This window comes from Silurus meridionalis, chromosome 26, assembly GCF_014805685.1.
Source record: "Silurus meridionalis isolate SWU-2019-XX chromosome 26, ASM1480568v1, whole genome shotgun sequence".
In the NCBI taxonomy this organism is placed as follows: domain Eukaryota; kingdom Metazoa; phylum Chordata; class Actinopteri; order Siluriformes; family Siluridae; genus Silurus; species Silurus meridionalis.
In genome coordinates this window covers 14495806-14518419 of record NC_060909.1, presented here as the reverse complement: position 1 = coordinate 14518419, position 22614 = coordinate 14495806, and the positions used below count along the sequence as shown (strand labels likewise).

General features: G+C 40.5%; 1 protein-coding gene across 1 annotated transcript in view; it reads right to left on the bottom strand.

Annotated features, from left to right (window-relative positions):
• lcor (ligand dependent nuclear receptor corepressor) overlaps positions 1 to 12061 on the bottom strand; it is a 43045-nt gene extending 30984 nt beyond the window's left edge. Inside the window, 1 exon segment of the mRNA XM_046840705.1 lies at positions 10334 to 12061. Coding sequence (XP_046696661.1) covers positions 10334 to 10430 — 97 coding nt within the window. The 5' untranslated portion in view covers positions 10431 to 12061.
• Between the last annotated feature and the right edge of the window lie 10553 nt (positions 12062 to 22614).

The window sequence follows — 22614 nt, the reverse complement described above, 5'->3', positions numbered from 1 at the left end:
TTTCGAGAGTTTATCTTTTGGCATCGTCGTGCGTTTAAAAATCACCATCGGTGAAGCTTTTCTCCCGATGCCGTGCAGCTCAGAACACAGATGAAGTGCATTTTTTCATGCCCGGTTGTTTTCAGCGTGACGAATGATTCGCATTTTCTGTTGCCAGTCCGAGTGAGCAGCAGGTCAAACGTCAGAGGAACCTCATCTATGTTTATGATGTGGTGCGGCCCGATTCAGTGGGAGCGCATCAGATTTAATATAAAGACTTTCATTGGTTCACCTGAACCCGTTCTGCAATTTCATTGGTCTAATGTTAAGGGGCTCAGTTTTTTGGCTTGAAGCTTGTGAAACCAGAAAAAAACAGGAAAAATCCATAAATTAGCCGCTTCGTTGTTTAAGCCAAAGCGTGGGAAAAAAGTTACAGCTTATAGTCCGGAAAATCCGGTACTGTATATGTACTCAATATTTTGTAGGGGCTCCTTTCCTTTAATTACTGCCTCAATTTGCCGTGGCATGGAGGTGATCAGTCTGTGGCACTGCTGAGGTGGTATGGAAGCCCAGGTTTTCTTTGACAGTGGCCTTCAGCTTATCTGGTCTCTTGTTTCTCACTTTCCTCTTGACAATAACCCATAGATTCTCTCAGGTCTGGTGAGTTTGCTGGCCAGTGGAGCACACCAACACCATGGTCATTTAACCAACATTTGATGCTTTTGGCAGTGTGGGCAGGTGCCAAATCCTGCTGGAAAATGAAATGAGCATCTCCATGTCTGTTCACCACTCTACATCTAACACTCAGCATTTAGAACCAAAAAGCTCAAATTTGGACTCATCAGACTAAAGAACAGTTTTCCACTGTGTGAGGAACAAACAGACTCTGCTACTAAGGTGAGAGTGTAGAAGATTTCATGTCACAGGTCATACCCCATGGCAACTACTGAGCACAACAAGAAGACACATTGTAAATATATGCAGTAAGTATTTGGACATACAATTACACAAATAACTTCTCACCTCTCCTCTGTACTAATAATAAAACTCCTCTTAGATAATTTGAGTTAAGCCCAAATTAGTATACATCAAAACAATAATTTCCAACTTATTGGAATTTTTTTCATTTTTCTTCTCCTAAAAACATTTTTTTTTTTTTTTTTACCAAATTGAATCACTGCCGTAAAGAGGAAACCTTTCCAAAAATTGGTGTCCTTGATTTTTGATTTATGGTATGGTTTGTTTATAGCTGTCAAAGATGAAGTGAAAGCATCTCAGCAACTGTGGGACATAATTTAATGAATCTTTGTAGCTCAAGAACTATGAGGATGGATTTAAACTTGAATTAATATACACAGCCTGCTACAATGGCTTATGACTGGTTTCTCTCAAGGTTTCATCCTCATTATATCTTAAGCATTTCTTCCTTGCCACTGTGACCACTGGCTTGCTCATTACTGATAAACTTAGAAGGGATTTGTAAGGGATTTATCGACACTAAACGTATCAGGACTAACATATAAATAAAAATGTAATGCCTATTTATCTCTGTAATGGTACTTTGGGACAAGGTCCACTGCTATAAAAATAATATTAAATGAAACATTTCCAAATAAATATATTTACTGCTAACTTGGTTTTAAATGTAGACTGACTGTGATAAACTGCTGTCTTTCTGCTGTTTAATTTAATGCTTTAATGCTCATATTGTACAAGAAAAACAAAGAAATGGCCTAAATCTTGACCTATGCTAAAACATTTGGGTGTGAGATAAAAAATATCAAAAGATTATTTTTTAATAAATCCGAATTTTAGCTTTCATTTCATTAGATATCAAACATGGTACCGGGTGGCACATTTTGTCTGCACCCACCCGTGTTTGTTCCTTGTGCAGAACAGCCATTCCAGACAGTTGGGATTTTCTGTTCAACTCCAGGTCCTTCTGCAATCAAATCACATCCAGGTTGAAAGCGAGATCCAGCAGTATGCACTGCCAATGCTTGAGTTTCATGTTGTGAATTTATGTTTTGAATCCATGTTAATCTGATATAATTGTTTGACCTGTGCCTGTTTTAAAACTGTTTGTTCTGTTCCTTTTTTTGTTTTTGTAGCTATTTTGTAAATAAGCACTGTATTTGTAAAAATATGTCTATACATTGACTGATCACAATATAGGCATATGTTTAGGTGTGACTGCCTTTTATTTTGAATATGGATTTAGTTTTCACGGTTTTTGGGAATAGTGGTAGAAAATTATCTTTACTTTATGTGTTCTTTTTTTAGTTAATGTCTACTAACAAATATATTTGTATCGTCGTCGTCTTCTTTCGGCTTCTCCCAAGGTCGCTACAGCAGATCATCCGTCTCCATACAACTCCCCCTGTCCTCTACATCTGCCTCTTTCAAACCAACTACCTGCATGTCTTCCCTCACCACATCCATAAACCGCTTCCTTGGTCTTCCTCTTTTCCTCCTTCCTGGAGGCTTCATCCTCAGTATTCTCCTACTGATGTACCCCATGTACCTCCTTTGCACATTTCCCATACATCTCAATCTCACCTCCCTCACCTTGTCTCCAAACCATCCTACATGCGCTGTCCCTCTAATAAACTCATTTCTAATAATGTCCATCCTCATTACTACCAACAAAAGTCTCAACATATTCAGCTTTGCTACCTCAGCTCCACCTCCTGTCTTTTAGTCAATGTCACTAACTCTAAAACATATAACATTTCAGGTCTCACCACAGTCCTATAAACTTCCCCTTTGACTCTCACAGATACTCATCCATCACAAATCACTCCTGCTATCACTTTCCACCAACTCCACCCTGCCTGCACTCTTTTCTTCACTTCTCTAATATACTCTCCATTACTTTGCACTGTTGACCCCATGTACCTAAACTCCTCCACCTTCTTCACCTCTTCTCCCTGCAACCGCACCACTCCACTGCCCTCCCTCTCATTTACACACATTTACTCTGTCTTACTCCTACTTTCATTCCTCTTCTCTCCAGCACGTACCTCCACCTCTCCAGGCTCCAACCTCTTCTCTCAGCCTGGCTTCCACTACTCTTTACCATAACTTCATGGTGTGACTGATCAACTTTATTTCCCTTTAGTCACTGCAGGTCTGCACATCTACCTAATTCATAAAAACTGGTACCAGCACACTCCTTCTCCATTCTTTAGGCATCCCCTTACCATCCAAGATCTTGTTAAACAACCTGGTTAAAAACTCCACTGCCATCTTGCCTAAACATCTCCACGCTTCTACCATTGTGTCATCTGGTCCAACCGACTTTCCACTCTTCATCCTCTTATTCGCTGCTCTCACTTCCTCCTTACTAATCCTATCCACTTCCTGCTTCACCATCTCCACATTATTCACCCTTCTTTCACTCTTTCATTTTCCTCATTCATCAGCTGCTCAAAATACTCCCTCCACCTTCTCAACACACTCTGCTCACTAGTCAACACATTTCCATCTCCATCCTTTATTGCTCTAACTTGCAGCACATCCTTCCCACCTTGATCCCTCTGCCTGGCCAATCAGTACAAATCCTCATATGCCTTTTAACTGGCTTTCGCCACATCCCTCTTCACCTGCTGACGCATCTCCTTGTACTCCTGCCTACTTTTCTCATCACACCAAATACCTTTCTAGCTGTCTCCCTTATCACTTCTGCAGTAGTTGCTCAAATATCCTGCACCTCTTCACCACCACCGAGGCCCTGTTTGACCTCTTCTCTGAACATCACATTACACTTATCCTCCTTCAGTTTCCACCATCTAATTCATTTTCAGTCCTCACTCTCCTCTTCTTCTTCTTCTTCACCTCCAAAACCATCCCACAGACCACCATCCGATGCTGTCTAGCTACACTGTCCCCTGCCAACACCTTGAACACCCTGCCAATCTCCTTCAGGTTACATCTCCTACATAGAACATAGTACACCTGTGTGCACCTCCCTTCACTCTTACGTCACCTTATGATCCTCCTTCTCTTTTAAAATAAGTGTATACCACTGCCATTTCCATCCTTTTAGCAAAATCTACCACCATCTGCCCTTCCACATTCCTCTCCTTCAGGCCATACCTACCCATCACCTCCTCATCACCTCTGTTTCCTTCACCTACATGCCCATTAAAGTCTGTCCCAATCACCAATCGTTCATTCCTAGGTACACTCCCCACCACTCCATCTAACTCACTCTAGAATTTTTGTGCCAACATTTAAAGTACCAACCCGAACCTCCACTCTCCTACACTTCTCCTTTCTTTGCTGTCTTTGTAGACGTCTTCCTCCTTCTCCTTCTTCGGCCAACAGTAGCCCAATTTCCACCGGTACCCTGTTGGCTAACAATACCTGTGGTGGTTGTTGGTAACCCGGGCCTCGACACGATCCTGTATTAATTTCTGATTAGTGATCCGCATATTGTACGAGCGGTCACTCGGTCGATTTTTTGCTAGTTTTCCCTCCTCCACCGCTTATCCCCCCCCAGCCCCACTAGTATATTACTAATAACAAAAAAAAGTCAACCCTCTAAATATAAATAAAAAAACACATACATATACATATCTATATCTCTATATCTATATCTATATATATATATATATATATATATATATATATATATATATATATATCTTCTTCTTCTTCTTCTTCTTCTTATTTGGCTGCTCCCAGTAGGGGTCGCCACAGCGGATTATCCGTCTCCATACCACCCTGTCCTCTACATCTGCCAATTTCACACCAACTACCTGCATGTCTTCCCTCATCACATCCATGAACCTCCTCCTTGGCCTTCCTCTTTTCCTCCTACCTGGTCTCTCTCTCTCTCTCTCTCTCTCTCTCTCTCTCTCACCCAAATTCTCGCTTTGTCATTTTCTAATCGGTAATGTTGATTTTTTTTATGCCTTGACCTACAAGTTTAATTCGTTCCGTGGACGAGCTCGTATCTCAATTTGCTCGCACATCAAATCAGTTTTCCATATTGAAAATACTTAAAATTGCATTAATCCGTTCCAACCCTCAAAATGACTCCCCGTTTTTATGTTTCATGTTATTAAATTGGAAAATACATTTCTAAATAACAAATCTTGTATAAAAACATAATAGAAAGAAAATGTAAAGATATAATAATGTATTATCCTTGGAGATGAGACGACTTGAGCTAACGAAAATGCCAGTGGTGTGTGTGTGTGTGTGTGTGTGTGTGTGTGTGTGTGTGTGTGTAGAGGGGGGTAGAGCCGATAAGCGGAGGCGGAGAGAAAACTCGTTTTTTACTATCACTCCTGCACACTACGTACCCCTAAACTTTAAAATGTTTACTTTTTCTTCTTTGCTTATCTTAATTTTCATCACAGTCTTCGCTTTCTGGCTTCGCTTTGCTTCGCCATCTAGCAGCGGCGTCTCGAGCTCGTACCTCAATTTTTTGCTCGCGCAACAAAGCAAAAAAATCGACCGAGTGACCGCTCGTACCTCGGAAAACTCATACATTAATGCACTCGTAGGTCAAGGTACCACTGTAGTTGTGAAAGGAAGGAGGAAGACAGTGAACAATGACTTTCTTGGTCGGCTACTGTTTAGATACAAGCCATTGTAACGCATTGAGTCAGGGTGAAGGGAGAGCTCACTAACTCCAGTTACAACAGAAATCATATAAGCACAGAAAGGTTTCCAAAACTCATGCTTTTTTATTTTTCTTTGCAACAGCGTTATGGGTTAGTCAAAGAAACTTAGAAATGAGCATCAGAAAATAAAAAGGACATATTCCTCGGTCTCCACACATGCAGTAATAGTGGAAGAATGCAGTGGCAGCCTATTCCCAAAATACCGCTATGCTCCTAATAGAAGAGCAACATATTGCATTTAGTGTCTTTCGTTAAAGCCGGTGTAAAGTTCATTAGTTTCAGTGTAGACACCTGCGGCTTGTTAAAAATAAAAAATCATTGTCTTGTTGGAAAGTAAACCTTCGGCCCAGTCTGAGGCCCAGAGCACTCTGGAGAAGGTTTTCGTCCAGGATATCCCTGTACTTGGCCGCATTTATCTTTCCCTCGATTGCAACCAGTCGTCTTGTCCCTGCAGCTGAAAAACACCCCTACAGCATGATGCTGCCACCACCATGCTTCACTGCTGGGACTGTATTGTACAGGTGATGAGCAGTGCCTGGTTTTCTCCACACATACCACTTAGAATTAGGGCCAAAAAGTTTTTTCTTGGTCTCATCTGACCAGAGAATCTTATTTCTCACCATCTTGGAGTCCTTCAGGTGTTTTTTTTATCAAACTCCATGCAGGCTTTCATGTGTCTTGCACTGAGGAGAGGCTTCTGTCAGGCCACTCTTCCATAAAGCCCTGACTGGTGGAGGGCTGCAGTGATGGTTGACTTTCTACAACTTTCTTCCATCTCCCGACTGCATCTCTGGAGCTCAGCCACAGTGATCTTTGGGTTCTTCTTTACCTATCTCACCAAGGTTCTTCTCCCCGATAGCTCAGTTTGGCCGGACGGCCAGCTCTAGGAAGGGTTCTGGTTGTCCCAAACGTCTTCTATTTAAGGATTATGGAGGCCACTGTGATCTTAGGAACCTTAAGTGCAGCAGAAATTTTTTTGTAATCTTTGCCAGATCTGTGCCTTGCCACAATTCTGTCTCTGAGCTCTTCAGGCAGTTCCTCTGACCTCATGATTCTCATTTGCGCTGACATGCATTGTGATCTGTAAGGTCTTATACAGACAGGTGTGTGGCTTTCCTAATCAAGTCCAATCAGTATAATCAAACACAGCTGGACTCAAATGAAGGTGTAGAACCATCTCAAGGATGATCAGAAGAAATGGATAGCACCTGAGTTAAATATATGAGTGTCACAGCAAAGGGTCTGAATACTTAGGACCATGTGATATTTCAGTTTTTCTTTTTTGTTAAATCTGCAAAAATGTCAACAATTCTGTGTTTTTCTGTCAATATGGGGTGCTGTGTACATTAATGAGGAAAATAAATAAACAAATGATTTTAGCAAATGCCTGCAATATAAAAAAAGAGTGAAAAATTTAAGGGGGTCTAAATACTTGCTGTAACCACTGTACGTACGTACACACACACACACACACACACACACACACACACACACATAGACACAGACACACAGTCATGTGAAAAAGTGTTTGCCCCCTTCCTGATTTCTTATTTCTTTGCATGTTTGTCACACTTATGCTTCAGATGATCAAACTAATTTAAATATTAGTAAAAGATAGCACAAGTAAACACAACATGCACATTTTAAATAAAGGTTTTATTATTAATGGAAAACAAAATCCAAAACTACATGGCCCTGTGTGAAAATTGTTTGCCCCCAAACCTAATAACTGGTTGGGCCACCTTTTAGCAGCAACAACTGCAATCAAGCGTTTGCGATAACTTGCACTGTCTGTTACAGCGCTGTTGAGGAATTTTGGTCCATGCATCTATGCAGAATTGTTGTAAATCAGCACACTGGAGGGTTTTTGAGCATGAACCGCCTTTTTAAGGTCATGCCACAGCGTCTCAATAGGATTCAGGTCAGGCTTTGACTAGGCCACTCCAAAGTCTTAAATGTTTTTCTTCAGCCATTCAGATGTGGACTTGCTGGTGTGTTTTGGATCATTGTCCTGCTGCAGAACCCAAGTTCGCTTCAGCTTGAGGTCGAACAGATGGCTGGACATTCTCCTTCAGGATTTTTTGGTAAACAGCAGAATTCATGGTTCCATTTATCACAGCAAATCTTCCAGGTCCTGAAGCAGAAAAACAGCCCCAGACCATCACACTACCACCACCAAATTTTACTGTTGGTATGATGTTCTTTTTCTGAAATGCGGTGTTACTTTTACGCCAGAAGTAATGGAACACACACCTTCCAAAAAGTTTAACTTTTGTCTCCTCAGTCCACAGAGTATTTTCAAAAAAGTCTTGGGGATCATCAAGATGTTTTCGGGCAAAACTGAGACGAGCCTTTATGTTCTTTTTGCTCAGCAGCGGTTTTCGTCTTGAAACTCTGCCATGCAGACTATTTTTGCCCATTCTCTTTCTTATGGTGGATGGTTCATGAACACTGACCTTAACTGAGGCAAGTAAGGCCTGCAGTTCTTTGGATGTTGTTGTGGGGTCTTTTGTGACCTCTTGGATGAGACATCACTGTGCTCTTAGGGTAATTTTGGTTGGCCGGCCACTCCTGGGAAGGTTCTCCACTGTTCCATGTTTTTGCCATTTGAGAATAATGGCTCTCACTGTGGTTCTCTGGTGTCAAAAAGCTTTAGAAATGGTTTAAAAAACTTTTCCAGACTGATAGATCTCAATTACTTTCTTTCTAATTTGTTTTCAGAATTTCTCTCGGCATGATGCTTTGGAGGATCTTTTGGTCTACTTCACTTTGTCAGGCAGGTCCTATTTAAGAGATTTCTTGATTGTGAACAGGTGTGGTAGTAATCAGGCCTGGGTGTGGCTAGAGAAATTTAACTCAGGTGTGATAAACCACAGTTTTAACAGGGGGGCAAACACTTTCACACAAGGCCATGTAGTTTTGAATTTTGTTTTCCCTCAATAATAAAAACCTTCATTTAAAAACTGCATGTTGTGTTTACTTTTGTTATCTTTTACTAATATTTAAATTAGTTTGATGACCTGAAACATTAAAGTGTGACAAACATGCAAAGAAATAAAAATAAGGATGGGGGCAAACACTTAACACCACTGTATATAACTCAAAGGGGTCTAACAAATTTATAAAAAATGTTTTACTTATTACATTTTTTAAATTTACTTTAATTTGTGCCAATTTAACCAATTACTGAATGTCATCAATTTAATAAAAAAAATAAAAAAATAATAATTTTATTTATTCTATTTTATTATTTATAAAATATCATTTTATACATTATGTTACCAAGAACACAAAAAGAAAAATTAAAAAAAATCCAACTTAGTAACAGTAATTAATTCATCCAACAGAAAAAAAAAGTCATGAAACATAAATTGCATAATAATTATGCACTGTGTTAATGTCTGTCAAATGCTGTTTATTGCTAGTGATGTATTTGTAATCACATATGTACAAGGTAAATGAAATTAAAATTAGACTATCAGACTGGTGAGACGACCTTTCATGCCAGACATAAGGAGATGAGAAAGTCTTTCAGTCATCTAAAGGCTTTGCTTTAATGTACATTAATTTGGTGATGCCTGTTACTATATATTATTCAAATTTAGAATGAGAATCTGTTGTGTTGCAAACACACTATAACAAAAGTACACCTAAAGATCTGTCAAAATATCGTGGATGCAGCTGCTGGTAATGCATAGGATATTGCATATGTACACTGTGATTCCAGACTATATACAAGTGCTAAGACTTATTTTTCTGTCTATTAGGATACAGTATGTTCGAGAATGACCATTTTTGTAGACTGTTTTATTTGAGCTGCAAAGACAGAATTCACTGAAAGAAGACTCTTACCATACTTTACATTTATTTTTGCCCTTGAACTGTAAGAATATATTGCTCTCAAAGTTTTTCAGTGAGAGAACATTGCTGTCAAAATTATTTCAAGTAATTTTGATTAATGAACTGATATCTCTAAATCCACACAGAACAATAATACTGTAGCTAGAACCCAGGATGCAACCGATTTAGAGTTTAGTATTAAAAAAAACAAAAACAAAAACCCCAACAACAATCTGAGTAAATGTCAATTTCTTGTTAACAGACCAGACAAAATATCCAGCTGTAACGTGACTTTACACATTCTTCAGTTTCATATGGCTTTATTTATTTACCCTGTTATATTATGGATTTGTTAATGTTCAATATTTCTAGCTTTAGTCTCTTATTAACCAATGAAACGATATGATCTGCCTATAGTAGTATTACGTTTAGAAATCCATTTTATAACCTAAGCTTCCACTAATAGCTGCCGTTAAATAAACATTTCGGGTGATTACACGTAACATTTCGTCATCCACCTGATAAAATTATATTTACTAAAACCCTAATACACCTTTTAACTAATTATGGACAAAATCGTCATTTAAATGATACCTGGCACCTTAACAACTAATAGACCAGGCCTGCTCAGTGAACATGGGAGCGCGCGCACTACAGAGAGAAAAACACAAAAGATTTTTATCGGGGTTTCCACAATCTAAGCACCTGGACATCGAATCGTACAAGGTGCAAGTTTAAAACAAAGCACAAATGAGCACAAACCACAGTAAAAAAGAAATCCGCTTCGGTTGTCACGGAGAGCATCAGTGGTTTCTAGCTGTGCCACCCATGACATAATATCGCAAACCGTTGTAAGGTAAAATGTTAAATGACCTTACCTACACATTGAATAAGCTTATGCCTCCACGAGTCAAGTTCCTGTCGAAAACCATGTAATTTGATGGTACATTGTTGACGTTTACACAGACTCGCCATTTTCCATCGGCCCCATCCCGCGGACTCGCGTTCTGCTGAGTACTGACTACGTCATCAATATGTGTGTGTCAGGAAGGCGGTATGGTGGAGTGATACTCAGCATCCTTTACATGCACCATCCGTATAACACTGTGAGGTAGGCCGTGCCTCAGCCTGTCCCATGATGATTTAAAGTGGAAAATTACTCCTCGAAGGGCTAATCACTGGTTTTAAAAAATTATAATAGTTTTGGGCGGGATTTATACAGAGAAGTCCAATAAAAATAATGCTACCCGTGCTGCACCTGGAGGAACTGGCGAATAAGGATTATTTTTTCCAGAACTAAAACAGACAGATGATGGACTAACAATGAGCTAATGGGCAGCGTGTATTCAAATCAGAGAACTAACTAGCGTTTATTCTTTATTTATAGATGAGAAAAATATTGCAGAAATTCTGCCAAGGTAGTTCATGTGAGCAGACTAGCAGTTACCTATACTGAAGGTGCAGTAATCAGGGTTTGGGAAAATTGTTTGCTGCACGAAAATGATCAGAGAAACTACTCTCTCTTTGAGTAAACGGAAATCTGGACAAATTTACATTTAATTATTGGTAAGAATAAATTGCAATACAATTTGGTTATTGGTGTGGTGCTAGATCTTTAAATGCCCATCATTGGCCATTCATTATTCTTCTGCAACTCTGTGGTTCAAAAAAAGAATCCCTTTGGGTTTTAAGAAAAAAATATCACATTTAGTTAACTTTAATGTTAATTTATCATACGATATAAAATAATAAATACGTTAAATTGACAAGTGCAAATGTCAGAAAGCATAGATTTAACAGCTGTGTTTGAAAAAACTATTGTATATGTAACACATTTCTTTAAAAACACTGTTGTTGCTTATAAAACAAAACAAAACAACAACAACAACAAAACAAATAGACTACCTGAGTAAGTGAAAATAAACAGTATGACTTGAAATACAGGAAACCTAATTTTCCACATTGTCTAAGGTTTGTTTCATTAACCCTGTGAGTCCGGATGAAAGCTCGGAAGGCAGGCAAAATTTCAGAGCTCGCGGGTTTCCCTCTGTTCAAGTTCAACGTTCACATTGACCTTAGCACAGTTATGACAATTTCTCTCTCTCACTCACTCTTTCCTAATATTGATATTGTTGCAACGGCGGATCTATCAGGGTGGCACAAAAATAAGAATTGCTTCCCCATCTGCCACCCCAGCACGGGTATCCCAATATATAAAATATAAATGTAATCAGTTTCCTTGATCAATTTACAACAGTGGTGCTTAAATAGAATGACATTAAAAAACCATATACCCGTAAATAATGACAAATGCCATCTTTCTGTTAAAGCATAGCCCCAACAAACGATTCTTGGTTATAGGAATACTTTGATTTAATAAATCAAACACAATCAATGCAACCAGCCTGATCACTGACCACAAACTTCTCCTTCTTCTTCTTCTTTTAGCTGCTCCCATTAGGGATTACCACAGCCGATAATCCGTCTCCACACAACCCTGTCCTCTATATCTGCCTCTTTCAAATGACCCACTTGCATGTCTTTCTCCTCTGCACATGTCCAAACCATCTCAATCTTGCCTACCTCACCTTGTCTCCAAAACATCCTAAATGCCTTGTACCTCTAATAAACTTGTTTTTAATCCTGTCCATCCTTATCACTCCAAATGAAAATCTGAACATCTTCAGCTCTGCTACCTCCAGCACCACCTCCTGTCTTTTACTCAATGCCACTGTCTCTAATCCATACAACATCGCAGGTCTCACCACAGTCCTATAAACTTTTCCTTTCACTCTTGCAGATACCCTTCTATCACAAATCACTCCTGCCACTCTTCTCCACCCACTCCTCCCTGCCTGCACTCTTTTATTCACTTTTCTGACACACCCTAAATACTTTGCACTTTTGACCCAGGTATCTAAACTCATTCACCTTCACCGCCTCTTCTACCTGCAACCGCACCACTTCACTGCCCTCCCTCTCTTTCACACACATGTACTCTGTCTTACTCCCACTATCATTCCCCTTCTCTCTAACACGTACCTTCACCTCTCCAGGTTTTTCTCAACCTGCTCACTACTCTCACCACAAATCACAATATCATCCGCAAACATCATAGTCCATGGCGACTCTTGTCTGACCTTGTCCGTCAACCTGTCCATCACCACTGCAAACAGGAAAGGGCTCAGGGCCAATCCTTGATGCAGTCCACTGCACTCCCTTCACCTTGAACCAGTCTGTCATTCCTACTGCACACATCACTGCTGTCACATTGTACTCATACATGTCCTGCACCACCCTCAAAGCCTCAAAGGACAGAATAGAGTCAATAATAACACCAAGGTATTTTACTGCTGTACACAGTGAGACAGAAAGACCATCCAGAGATGCTATGTAATCTAAAAGTTTACCTCTAGCTGCATTTGTTCCTAGTTAAAGTACTTCCGTTTTACCTGAGTTCAGCAGAAAGTTATCAAGCATCCATTGTCTAATGTCCTTTTCACACTGCTCAACATTGTTAAGCTGATCTCTGTGTATCATCAGCATAGCAATGAAACCTAATACCATGTTTATGTATAATTTCACCCAGAGGCAGCATGTACAGTATAAAGAGAAAAGCAGTGGGCCTAAGAACATCTCAGAGAGTGTGGAGAACTCACCATTTACATCAACAAACAAAAAGCATTCAGTCAGATAAGACCTAAGCCAGGAGAAAGCTGTTCCCTTTATTCCAACAACATTCTCTAGTCTAGCAATGAGGAGATTATGATTGGCATTGGTGAGCAAAAAGTGTAAGAAGACAAAACCCTCATCAGAGGCCAAGAACAGGTCATTTACCACTTTAATTAGCACTGTCTCTGTGCTATGATGAGGCCTAAATCCTGACTGATACATTTCACAAAATGTTCCTAAGTAGATGTGAGCATAACTGCTGTGCTACACCCTTTTCTAAAATCTTGCAGATACAGGGGATGTTTGATATTGGCCTAGAGTTGGACAGCTGACAAGGGTCAAGGTCAGGTCTATTAATTAGAGGATTGATAGCCAGTCTGAAGGATTTAGGTTAAAAAAAATGCTTATGGAAGACAGGTTAGAACAGGTTCAATTACTTCTGGAATTATCTGTTTGAAGAAAATTGTAGGCCAGGGATCGAAAATACAAGTTAATGATTTTGATAAGGAAATAAATAAAATTAAGTAATTCTCTTGTATAGGAGCAAAACTTTGTAATGGATTGTCTATTGTAATTACAGTGCTACATAGAGGGTTATTTATAAATAGTTTGGATTTATATTAATTGTCTGGATGTTTTCAACTTTACTATTGAAAAAGTTTAAATCATTCAAATCATGAAGTCATGACTACCTATATGGTTTACATGTTAGTGCAGTGCTTTTATTTACCTGTTTATTTCCTTACCAAACTGAATAAAAATCTAGGATGCTACTTCCTCTTCTTCTTCTTTCGGCTGCTCCGATTAGGGATCGCCACAGCAGGTCATACGTCTCCATACCCCCTGTCCTCTACATCTGCCTCTTTCAACCCAACTACCTGCATGTCTTCCCTCACCACATCCATAAACCGCCTCCTTTTTTTCTTCTTCCTGGTGGCTCCATTCTCAGCATTCACCTACCGATATACCCCATGCAACCCTACTTGCAACCGCACCCCTCCACTGCCCTCCCTCTCATTCACACATATGTACTCTGTCTTACTCCTACTGACTATCATTCCATTCTCTCCAATGCATACCTCCACCTCTCTAGGCTCATCTCAACCTGCTCCCTACTCTCACCACAAATAACAATATCATCCGCAAACATCATAGTCCATGGGAACTCCTGTCTGACCTTGTCTTTCAACCTGTCCATCACCACTGCAAACAGGAAAGGGCTCAGAGCCAATCCTTGATGCAGTCCAACCTCCACCTTAAACCAGTCTGTCGTTCCTACTGTAAACTTCACTGCTGTCACACTGTCCTCATACATGTCCTGCACCACTCTCACATACCTCTCTGACACACCTGACTTCCTCATACAATACCACAACTCCCCTTTTCCCACCCTGTTGTACGCTTTCTCTAAATCCACAAACACACAATGCAACTCCTTCTGTCCTTCTCTATACTTCTCCATCAACATTCTCAAAGCAAATAATGCATTTGTGGTGCTCTTTCTCGGCATGAAACAATACTGTTGCCCACAGATGGTCAACTTTTCTCTCAGCCTGGCTTCCACTACTCTTTCCCATAACTTCATGGTGTGACTGATCAACTTTATTCCTCTGTAGTTACTGAAGGTCTGCACATCTCCCTTGTTCTTCAAGATTGGTACCAGCACACTCCTTCTCCATTCCTCAGGCATCATCTCACCTTCCAAAATCCTGTTAAACAATCTTGTTAAAAACTCCACTGCCATTTCTCCTAAACATCTCCCTGCTTCATCTGACTTTCCCCTCTTAATCGCTGCTCTTACTTGCTCCTTACTAATGCTATTCACTTCCTGCTTCACCATCTCCACACCATCCAACCTTCTCTCTATCTCATTTTTCTCTTTCATCAGCTGCTCAAAATACTCCCTCCATCTTCTCAACACACTCTCCTTACTAGTCAACACATTTTCATCTCCAACCTTTATTGCTCTAACTTGCAGCACATCCTTCCCAGCTCGGTCCCGCTACCTGGCCAATCGGTACAAATCCTTTTCTCTTTCCTTAGTGTCCAACTTCTCATACAGCTCCTCATATGCCTTTTCCTTTGGTTTTGCCACATCCCTCCTTACCTTCTGCCGCATCTCCTTGTACTCATGCCTACTTTTCTCATTACTCTTATGCTTGTTATTTTCTATTGGGGTGAAGAAATATGCTAATCTAGCACTGAAAGCTTTACAGTAACCCAGAAGACTTTCCTTCCATGCAAGTTATAATCACTGTCAAGTTGGTTTGATGCCATTTACATTGTAATTTCCGATTGGTCTGTTTTAAGGTGTGTGTATAATCATTATACCACAGTGTTAATTTTTTTCTCCCTGATCATTTTGGTTTTAAAGGAAACTACATCTTCAAGAGTGTAACATTTAATTTAAATATTAAATTAGGAGTGTGTACACCACTATGAGTTTGTCATATAACATTTTGATTAATTCCTACCGAATCTTGAATGGACACAACTGCTGTTCTTACGGAGTCTTCCAAAATTGATATTAAAGTCACCAACAGTTAATGCTTTGTCTAAAGAAGCAGCTAGATTTGTGATGAAATCTGCAAAATTCTACGAGACAATCAGAGTAGGACCCAGGGGTCTATAAATAATAATTAATCGAAGTGACTGACTAGACTTGCGTTCAGACGCTAAATATTTTATGTTGGTGTAAAGTATGTGTTATATTTTTGTGTTACAACCCGCAGTATTTTGCGGGTTGTATTGTATTTGTATGCGGTGTGTAGTTGTGTGCAGGTGCCATCCCGAGACCCCAGTCCAGGTCTTCCTGCATTCCAGTGAACTAAAGCCACACCTTCTTTCCTTCTGATGACATCAGCAGGGGGCGACCTATAAAGTCGAGGGGAAGCTGGGATTCAGGAGCTCGCTTAGCTTGATCATAAATACTGTCCCAAGACTTTGTGATTTCCTGTTACTGACCCACACCCATTCTGACTCTGAGTTTGCCTTGTCCTGTTTTGACCATATTTAACTCACTGTATTATACCTGTAAAATATATGTACATATTTGTTGTTTTGTTCACCGGTAATAGGAGTGTGGCTGCCATTTCTGTTGGGTATGTGTTTGTTCCCTGTTTTTGGTGAGTCAGTTAGGGAAGTGTTTTTGTATTTCTTTTGGGTTTTGTGTGCAGGAAAGTAGTGTTTGTTAAAAAAGTTTTTTTTTGTTTATGAATTCGGCCTTGGTCCACCCTGAAGTCTATCCCGGGTTGTACTGTAAATACTACAATATACCTTCCACTTTACGACACCCCGGTGTTTGCGTTTCCATTTCCCATTACACTTTTACCAAATACACTTCCATCCACCCATTAAATATATATCACCCTGTGCCTTTAGTCATGCTGTGCCCCTAGACAGGGACGTAACATTTGTTTATTTTTTTGTGTGACACTTATTTTAAATAGTTGTATGTAACTATACCCAGGAGGACTAGCTTCATTTATTGCTAGATATTAATTTAGTTAATCCACGTTTCTGTCAAACACATTACCGTAATTTCCGGACTCACATCCGCACCCATATATAAGCCGCACCCACTGAATTTTACAAATATTTTAATTTTGAACATAAATAAGCCGCACCTGTCTATAAGCTAATGAACTTTACACAGGCTTTAACGAAAGACACGTTACACACGGTGTAACGGGTGAAATATGTTGTGCTTCCTTTAGGAGCATAGCGGTATTTTGGAAATAGCCTGGCACTGCATTTTTCCGCTATTACTGCACGTGTTAAAGACGAGGATTATGTCCTTATTATTTTCTGATGCGCTTTTCGAAGTTTCTTTGACGAACCCGTAACGCTGTTGCCAAGAATAATAAAAAAGCATGAGTTTTGGAAACCTGTCTGTGCTTATATTATTTCTGTTGCAACTGGAGTTAGTGAGCTATCCCATGACCCAGACTCAACGCGCTACAACGGCTTGTATCTAAACAGTAGCCTACCAAGAAAGTCATTGTTCACAAAACGTGGGAAAAAAGTAGTGGCTTATAGTCCAAAAATACAGTAAATTAAACTCCTGGTCAGTAAGAATTTTGTTTATAGTCAGCGCTTTTGACTTTAAAGATCTAAGATTTAACAATCCTATCTCTAGATTAGAGGTGCTGCCTGTGCATTCAGTCTTATTTAATTCAATGTTAATCAGGTTACTTAAACAGAATTTCTACATTTTGGTTTTGTTTCAAGACAGACACAGTCTCAATTTGGTGGACCCTGATTGACGACTCACTGCTCTGGGTGCAGGGCGCTCAGGATGACTGAATTCCTCAGGTCCAGAACATCTTGTCTGGGGACCCAGGAGCATTCCTCTGGACCATACCCCTCTCAATAGATGAGGAATTCAAGCGTGGGGTTCCGACGTCGTGAGCCCAGCATCTCTCGGATGGAGTATACCGAGGGTTGGTCGAGCACCTCAGGGTGAGGTGGATCATTAGTAACTCCGGGGTTATCTGTGGCAGAGGGAGAAATGGACGTCATTATTACGCCTCAGTATAGTGAATGGGCTGATGTAACGAGGGCTGAGCTTCCTGCAGGTCAGTCAGAGGCGTAGATCTAGGGTTGACAACCATACCTTGTCTCCCGGTTGGTAGGGAGGAGCCTCCGATCTGTTAGGATCTGCAAACCTTTTCATGGTCCTAAGGGCTCTTTGTAGCTGGGTATGCACCGACTCCCAGACTCTCTCGCTCTCTCTGAACCAGTGTACGATCGATGTATATGATGACGAACCAATGGAGGAACTGTCTGAACACTTCATTCATAAAAGTCTGGAACACTGCTGGAGAAATAGAGAGTCCATATGGCATGACCCAGTATTCGTAGTGGCCCGAGGGGGTGATGAAGGCCATCTTCCATTCATCCCCCATGCGTATGCGCACTAGATTGAATGTACGTAGATCTAGTTTGGTGAATATTCGGGCTCCACGGAGGTCTTCTAGGGCGACTGGTACAAGAGAGAGCGGGTAAGGGAGTTGTACAATTTGGAAGTTTAGATTTCGGTAATCAATATACGGCCAGAGACCGCTGTCCTTCTTCTCCACAAAGAAGAAGCTGGAAGCTGCTGGAGAAGAGGATGGGGTGATGAAGCCCTTTTGTAAGGCCTCCTGAATATCGGCCTTCATTGCCGCACGCTCTGGGATGGACAGCGGGTAGAGTCTACCTTCCGGGAGTTTTGCACCTGGTATTAAGTTGATTGCACAATCCCATGGGCGATGAGGGGGCAGGCAAGTGGCTGCTTGCTTACTGAACACATCCTGGAAGGACTGATACTCAGAGGGAAGCTTCAATTCTTTGTGGGTCTCTGGACTTTCGATTTGCATCGAGGCAAGGGAAATTAGGACCGGTCGTGGTTGGGGTAGGTTGAGAAGACAGCGGTCCCAGCATTGTTCGCTCCACTCGATTACATTACATGGGTTCCAGAAAACGTAGGGTAGTGTCGTGAGAGCCAGGGACACCCGAGAATGATGTTGGTGGTGGAATGTTCTAGGACCAGAAACAGTATTTCCTCTTGATGGAACAATACCACTTGTAGGGTGATCACAGGCATAGAGTATCTCACCCAGCCATGTCCTAAAGGCCTTTCCTGGATCGTCTGTATGGCGAGCTTCTGAGCCCCTCTCTCACGGCCAACTGAAGGCGCTCTAGGCATTCTTGGAAGATGAAATTTCCAGAGGAGCCCGAGTCTACAATGGCCGAAACAACAAGTGATAACATAGGGGTGATGATTTTGACTGGCAATTTTGAAAGGTGGTTTATCTCTGAGGTGAGATTTACGGTACTCACCAATGGACGTGAGGGTCCGATGGGGCATTGGCGTATAAAATGACCAGGATCACCACAATACAGGCATGCTCCAGCTGCGAGGCGGCGCTCTCTCCCCCTCCTTGATAGCCGATGGGTACCGATCTGCATGTGTTCCGGTTCTGGGATGGAAGGGGTGGAGTGATGAATTGACAGGAGGCCAGCCGCTGGGAGACACATAAAGCTCGCTGGATGAATGCTTCTAGGCCCAGCGTGTCATCATATATTGCCATAGACATCTTGATGTTCTGATAGAGGTTAGTTTTCAGTCCGATCTTCTGTCACGGAACACCAGAAGTCGGAAACCGGGATCAAAACAAGGTGTAGTTTTATTGATCTTTTAAGAGACAAACAAAGAAGACTCTAGAAAAACTGGAGTGCAGGAAATAGCAAACTTAACTGTAGCCATGGGCATAAATCCCTTCCCGAGGGTTGTCCCCCCCAAAAAAATATTAAAAATTTCGCACTCTCTATTGTGAAAAATTTATGTATGCATACCTAAATAATTGTGTAAGTATAAAAACAAAATGCATTTAGAAACAGTTGAGTTCCCCCTCCCCTTCCTCACAGTGGTTTGACCCACTGCTTGCGTTCCCAGTTCATCTCACCTACTCTGCACACATGAGTCAGGTGTGTGGCTGCGGCTCAATTAATGTTCAACTCCATTAAGTAGGGTTTTTTATTCACTTTAAATAAAGCGATTCTCTTTAATGTAGTTGATGCAGACTCATTCATAAATTAGTTGCGGCAAAAATGCTGATTACCGATGTAATTTTCCATGAATCTGCTATATTAGCGATTAAAATATGACTTATCTAGTTAATGTTAGCTTGTTTACAATAGCTTGTAGCATAGTGCACTGACACTAACATGCCAAAGCCGTTTCCCATGCAGTGTTTTATTTGAGATGACTTGGTATACTGTTAATTTAACATTTATGGCCACAATTAGCATATTGTTTAGCTGTGCATTTACTAAATGAGCACCGTGCTACGTCCAAACTGACCACACTGTATTTTTTTTTTTTTTGTATAATCAATTTCTATTCTGTTCTTAAGTGTCTTAATTAATTTTAAATAAAAAATTAAACTTTTTTTTCATTCCTCGTTTTGCTTTGTCAGTGAACCTGAGAAAAATTTAAAATAACCATAATGACACAGTCTCCATGCTACAATAATAATGATAAAAGCTAAAGATAAAGTTATTTACTGTGGGGACCAGTGGCGGCTGGCCAAAAGAGGGCACTAGGGTGCCGCCCTCCCTGAACCACACACGCAAAATTATAATCATGAAAATTATTTAAATGTATATTTGTATGATGTAATATATTAGAAAATCATCTGTGGAAAATATTTTTTTTCACAATCACCATATGTCCTCTCTGTGTGCACCACTCAATTTCAGCTGAGGGGCAATCGAGAAATCGCCCAAAGGAGGCGGGTCTTTGTAGAATTTAGTCAAATGCCTATTCAATATATAAATATATTCAAGATGTGACATAAAATTTAGCCAATCAGCGTCCTCAATTCTTATCTGCAATGGGCGATTTTTTTGTCGCCCCCAAACTGCTCAAATGAGGGCTTGGCCAGTAGTGGCGCGATTTTCAATTAATGTTATGTGACAATGGCGGACTCAGGTGTAATTAGTTCCGGACACGAAAACTCTGTAAAATCTCTACTTCAATGCCCGTTTGAGAAGAGAACTTTGGCAGAAAAACTGAAGGTAAAAGAACTGGGTCCAGATCAGCCTGACCTCTTAATCAGACAGCAGACAAGCGAAAAGGGGAAGACGTACACGCGAAGCTACTCTTCACGTTGGTACACCAAAAAGGCCTGTCTATGTGGGTGCATTTCTGCTAATGCCTTATTTTGCTTTCCGTGCTTGCTGTTTAAAACAACTGGGGCAGATACAGCATGGACAGTTACGGGAGTGAGAGATATGAAGCACCTTTCTGAAAAAATAAGAAAACATGAGAACACCAGGGCACACATGGATAATTTAACGAATAAACATGTGACCAGATGTTCTTAAACTGTGTCTGCATTTCAATAAATCATATTGCAGCGCTTGCTAAAATATTTTGCTGTGCCAGTGTGCCACAGCCCCACTTAAGAAAATTTTCACCAGCCGCCACTGGTGGGGACACTGTGTCTTTATAAGTACAATTTGACTGTATTATTTGTGTCCCCTTCAAAAATTGCTCATGAGAAATTTTATATTTATTGTCCCCCCTACTGTTAAATGAAATTTACGCCCATGACTGTAGCGAGCGTAACGAGGAGAGTAATGAGGAGCACAGGATCAAAGCGAAGCACTGGATCAGTAAGGAGTCCAGACGATCTAGGGTATGTGTACAGTAGATCGGACGGCGAGTGAATGGAGAGAGATCTTTTAAAGTAGACGGATTAAGGGAAAACAGGTGCAGGTAATTAATATCAGGGAGAGGCTAAGCGAGAATGTTGAAAGTTTGAAGGGGGCATGGCTGGTGGTTCTCTGACACATCACAGGATGTACTCACTTTTGTTGCCAATTTTGACAATAATGGCTTTGACAATAACGTTATTTTCAGAGGACAGTAAGTCTATGCTGCTATACAAGCTGCACATTGACTACTCTAAAATATATAAAATTTTTATTTCTATAGTATTGTCCCTTGAGAATATTGCAGGTGGATCTTGATAAATGGCTAAAGATCCCTACCAGAATAACATCTACACCGATTTGTCGAGAAGTGATCCTTGTCTTAGATTCCAATAAGCAATTGATTTTATTAGAGTTTACTGTGCCTTGGGAGGAGCGCATGGAAGAGGCCAACGAGAGGAAGCAGGCTAAGTACCAAGAGTTAGTTGAAGTGTGTAGAAGACAGGGCTGGATAACTTGTTGTGAGCCTTTGGAGGTGGGCTGTAGAGGTTTTGCAGGGCGTTCACTCTGCAAAGTACTTACTCTTCTAGGCATCAATGAAGAGGCAAAGAGAAAGACGATAAGAACTGCAACTGAAGAGAATTAAATGTTTAAATTATGTGCTGTTATGTTTATACTAAGAAACAAAAAACAGATGACGATGAAGCAATCTCCATTGTATATGATTATTGGTTGTGAGGATACCCTTCTGAGGTCCCTAAACAATATAAGGTGGGTCTCCATTGTGTGTTTTGTTGCACTAGGATGATTTGTATGTATTGCATTCAGTATCAGCTTGCCTGCATGATTTTAAGATTATGAGGTAACTTTTACTAGAAGTAAATGTTTATTTTTTTCAGATTGACAGCTCTGTTGATGCTGTCATAGAAATCGAACAAATGACTATGAAACTTGACAAAGTTCATCAAACTGCTCTTACCCACACTGATCAGGTCCAAAAGCAAATGATGAGGAAATAACAGAAGGCAAAGAAAGTGAGCTCGATGGATGACAAGGTATGGAGTTGTAATGTTTAGAGGCAGCAGAGAAAAAATGGAAAATTGGATCCAAATTTTTTATGTTCATACATAATTAAAAACATTAGAGGCAAGACTGCTGTTCTGATAGATGAAATAGGGGTACATTTATTTTGAACACTTGAGATAATATCCTGAGAAAATGCCACGCATTCCACACAAGATTGTGTCTGGAACATGAGCAACTTCATCACAAAAAAAACCTGTCC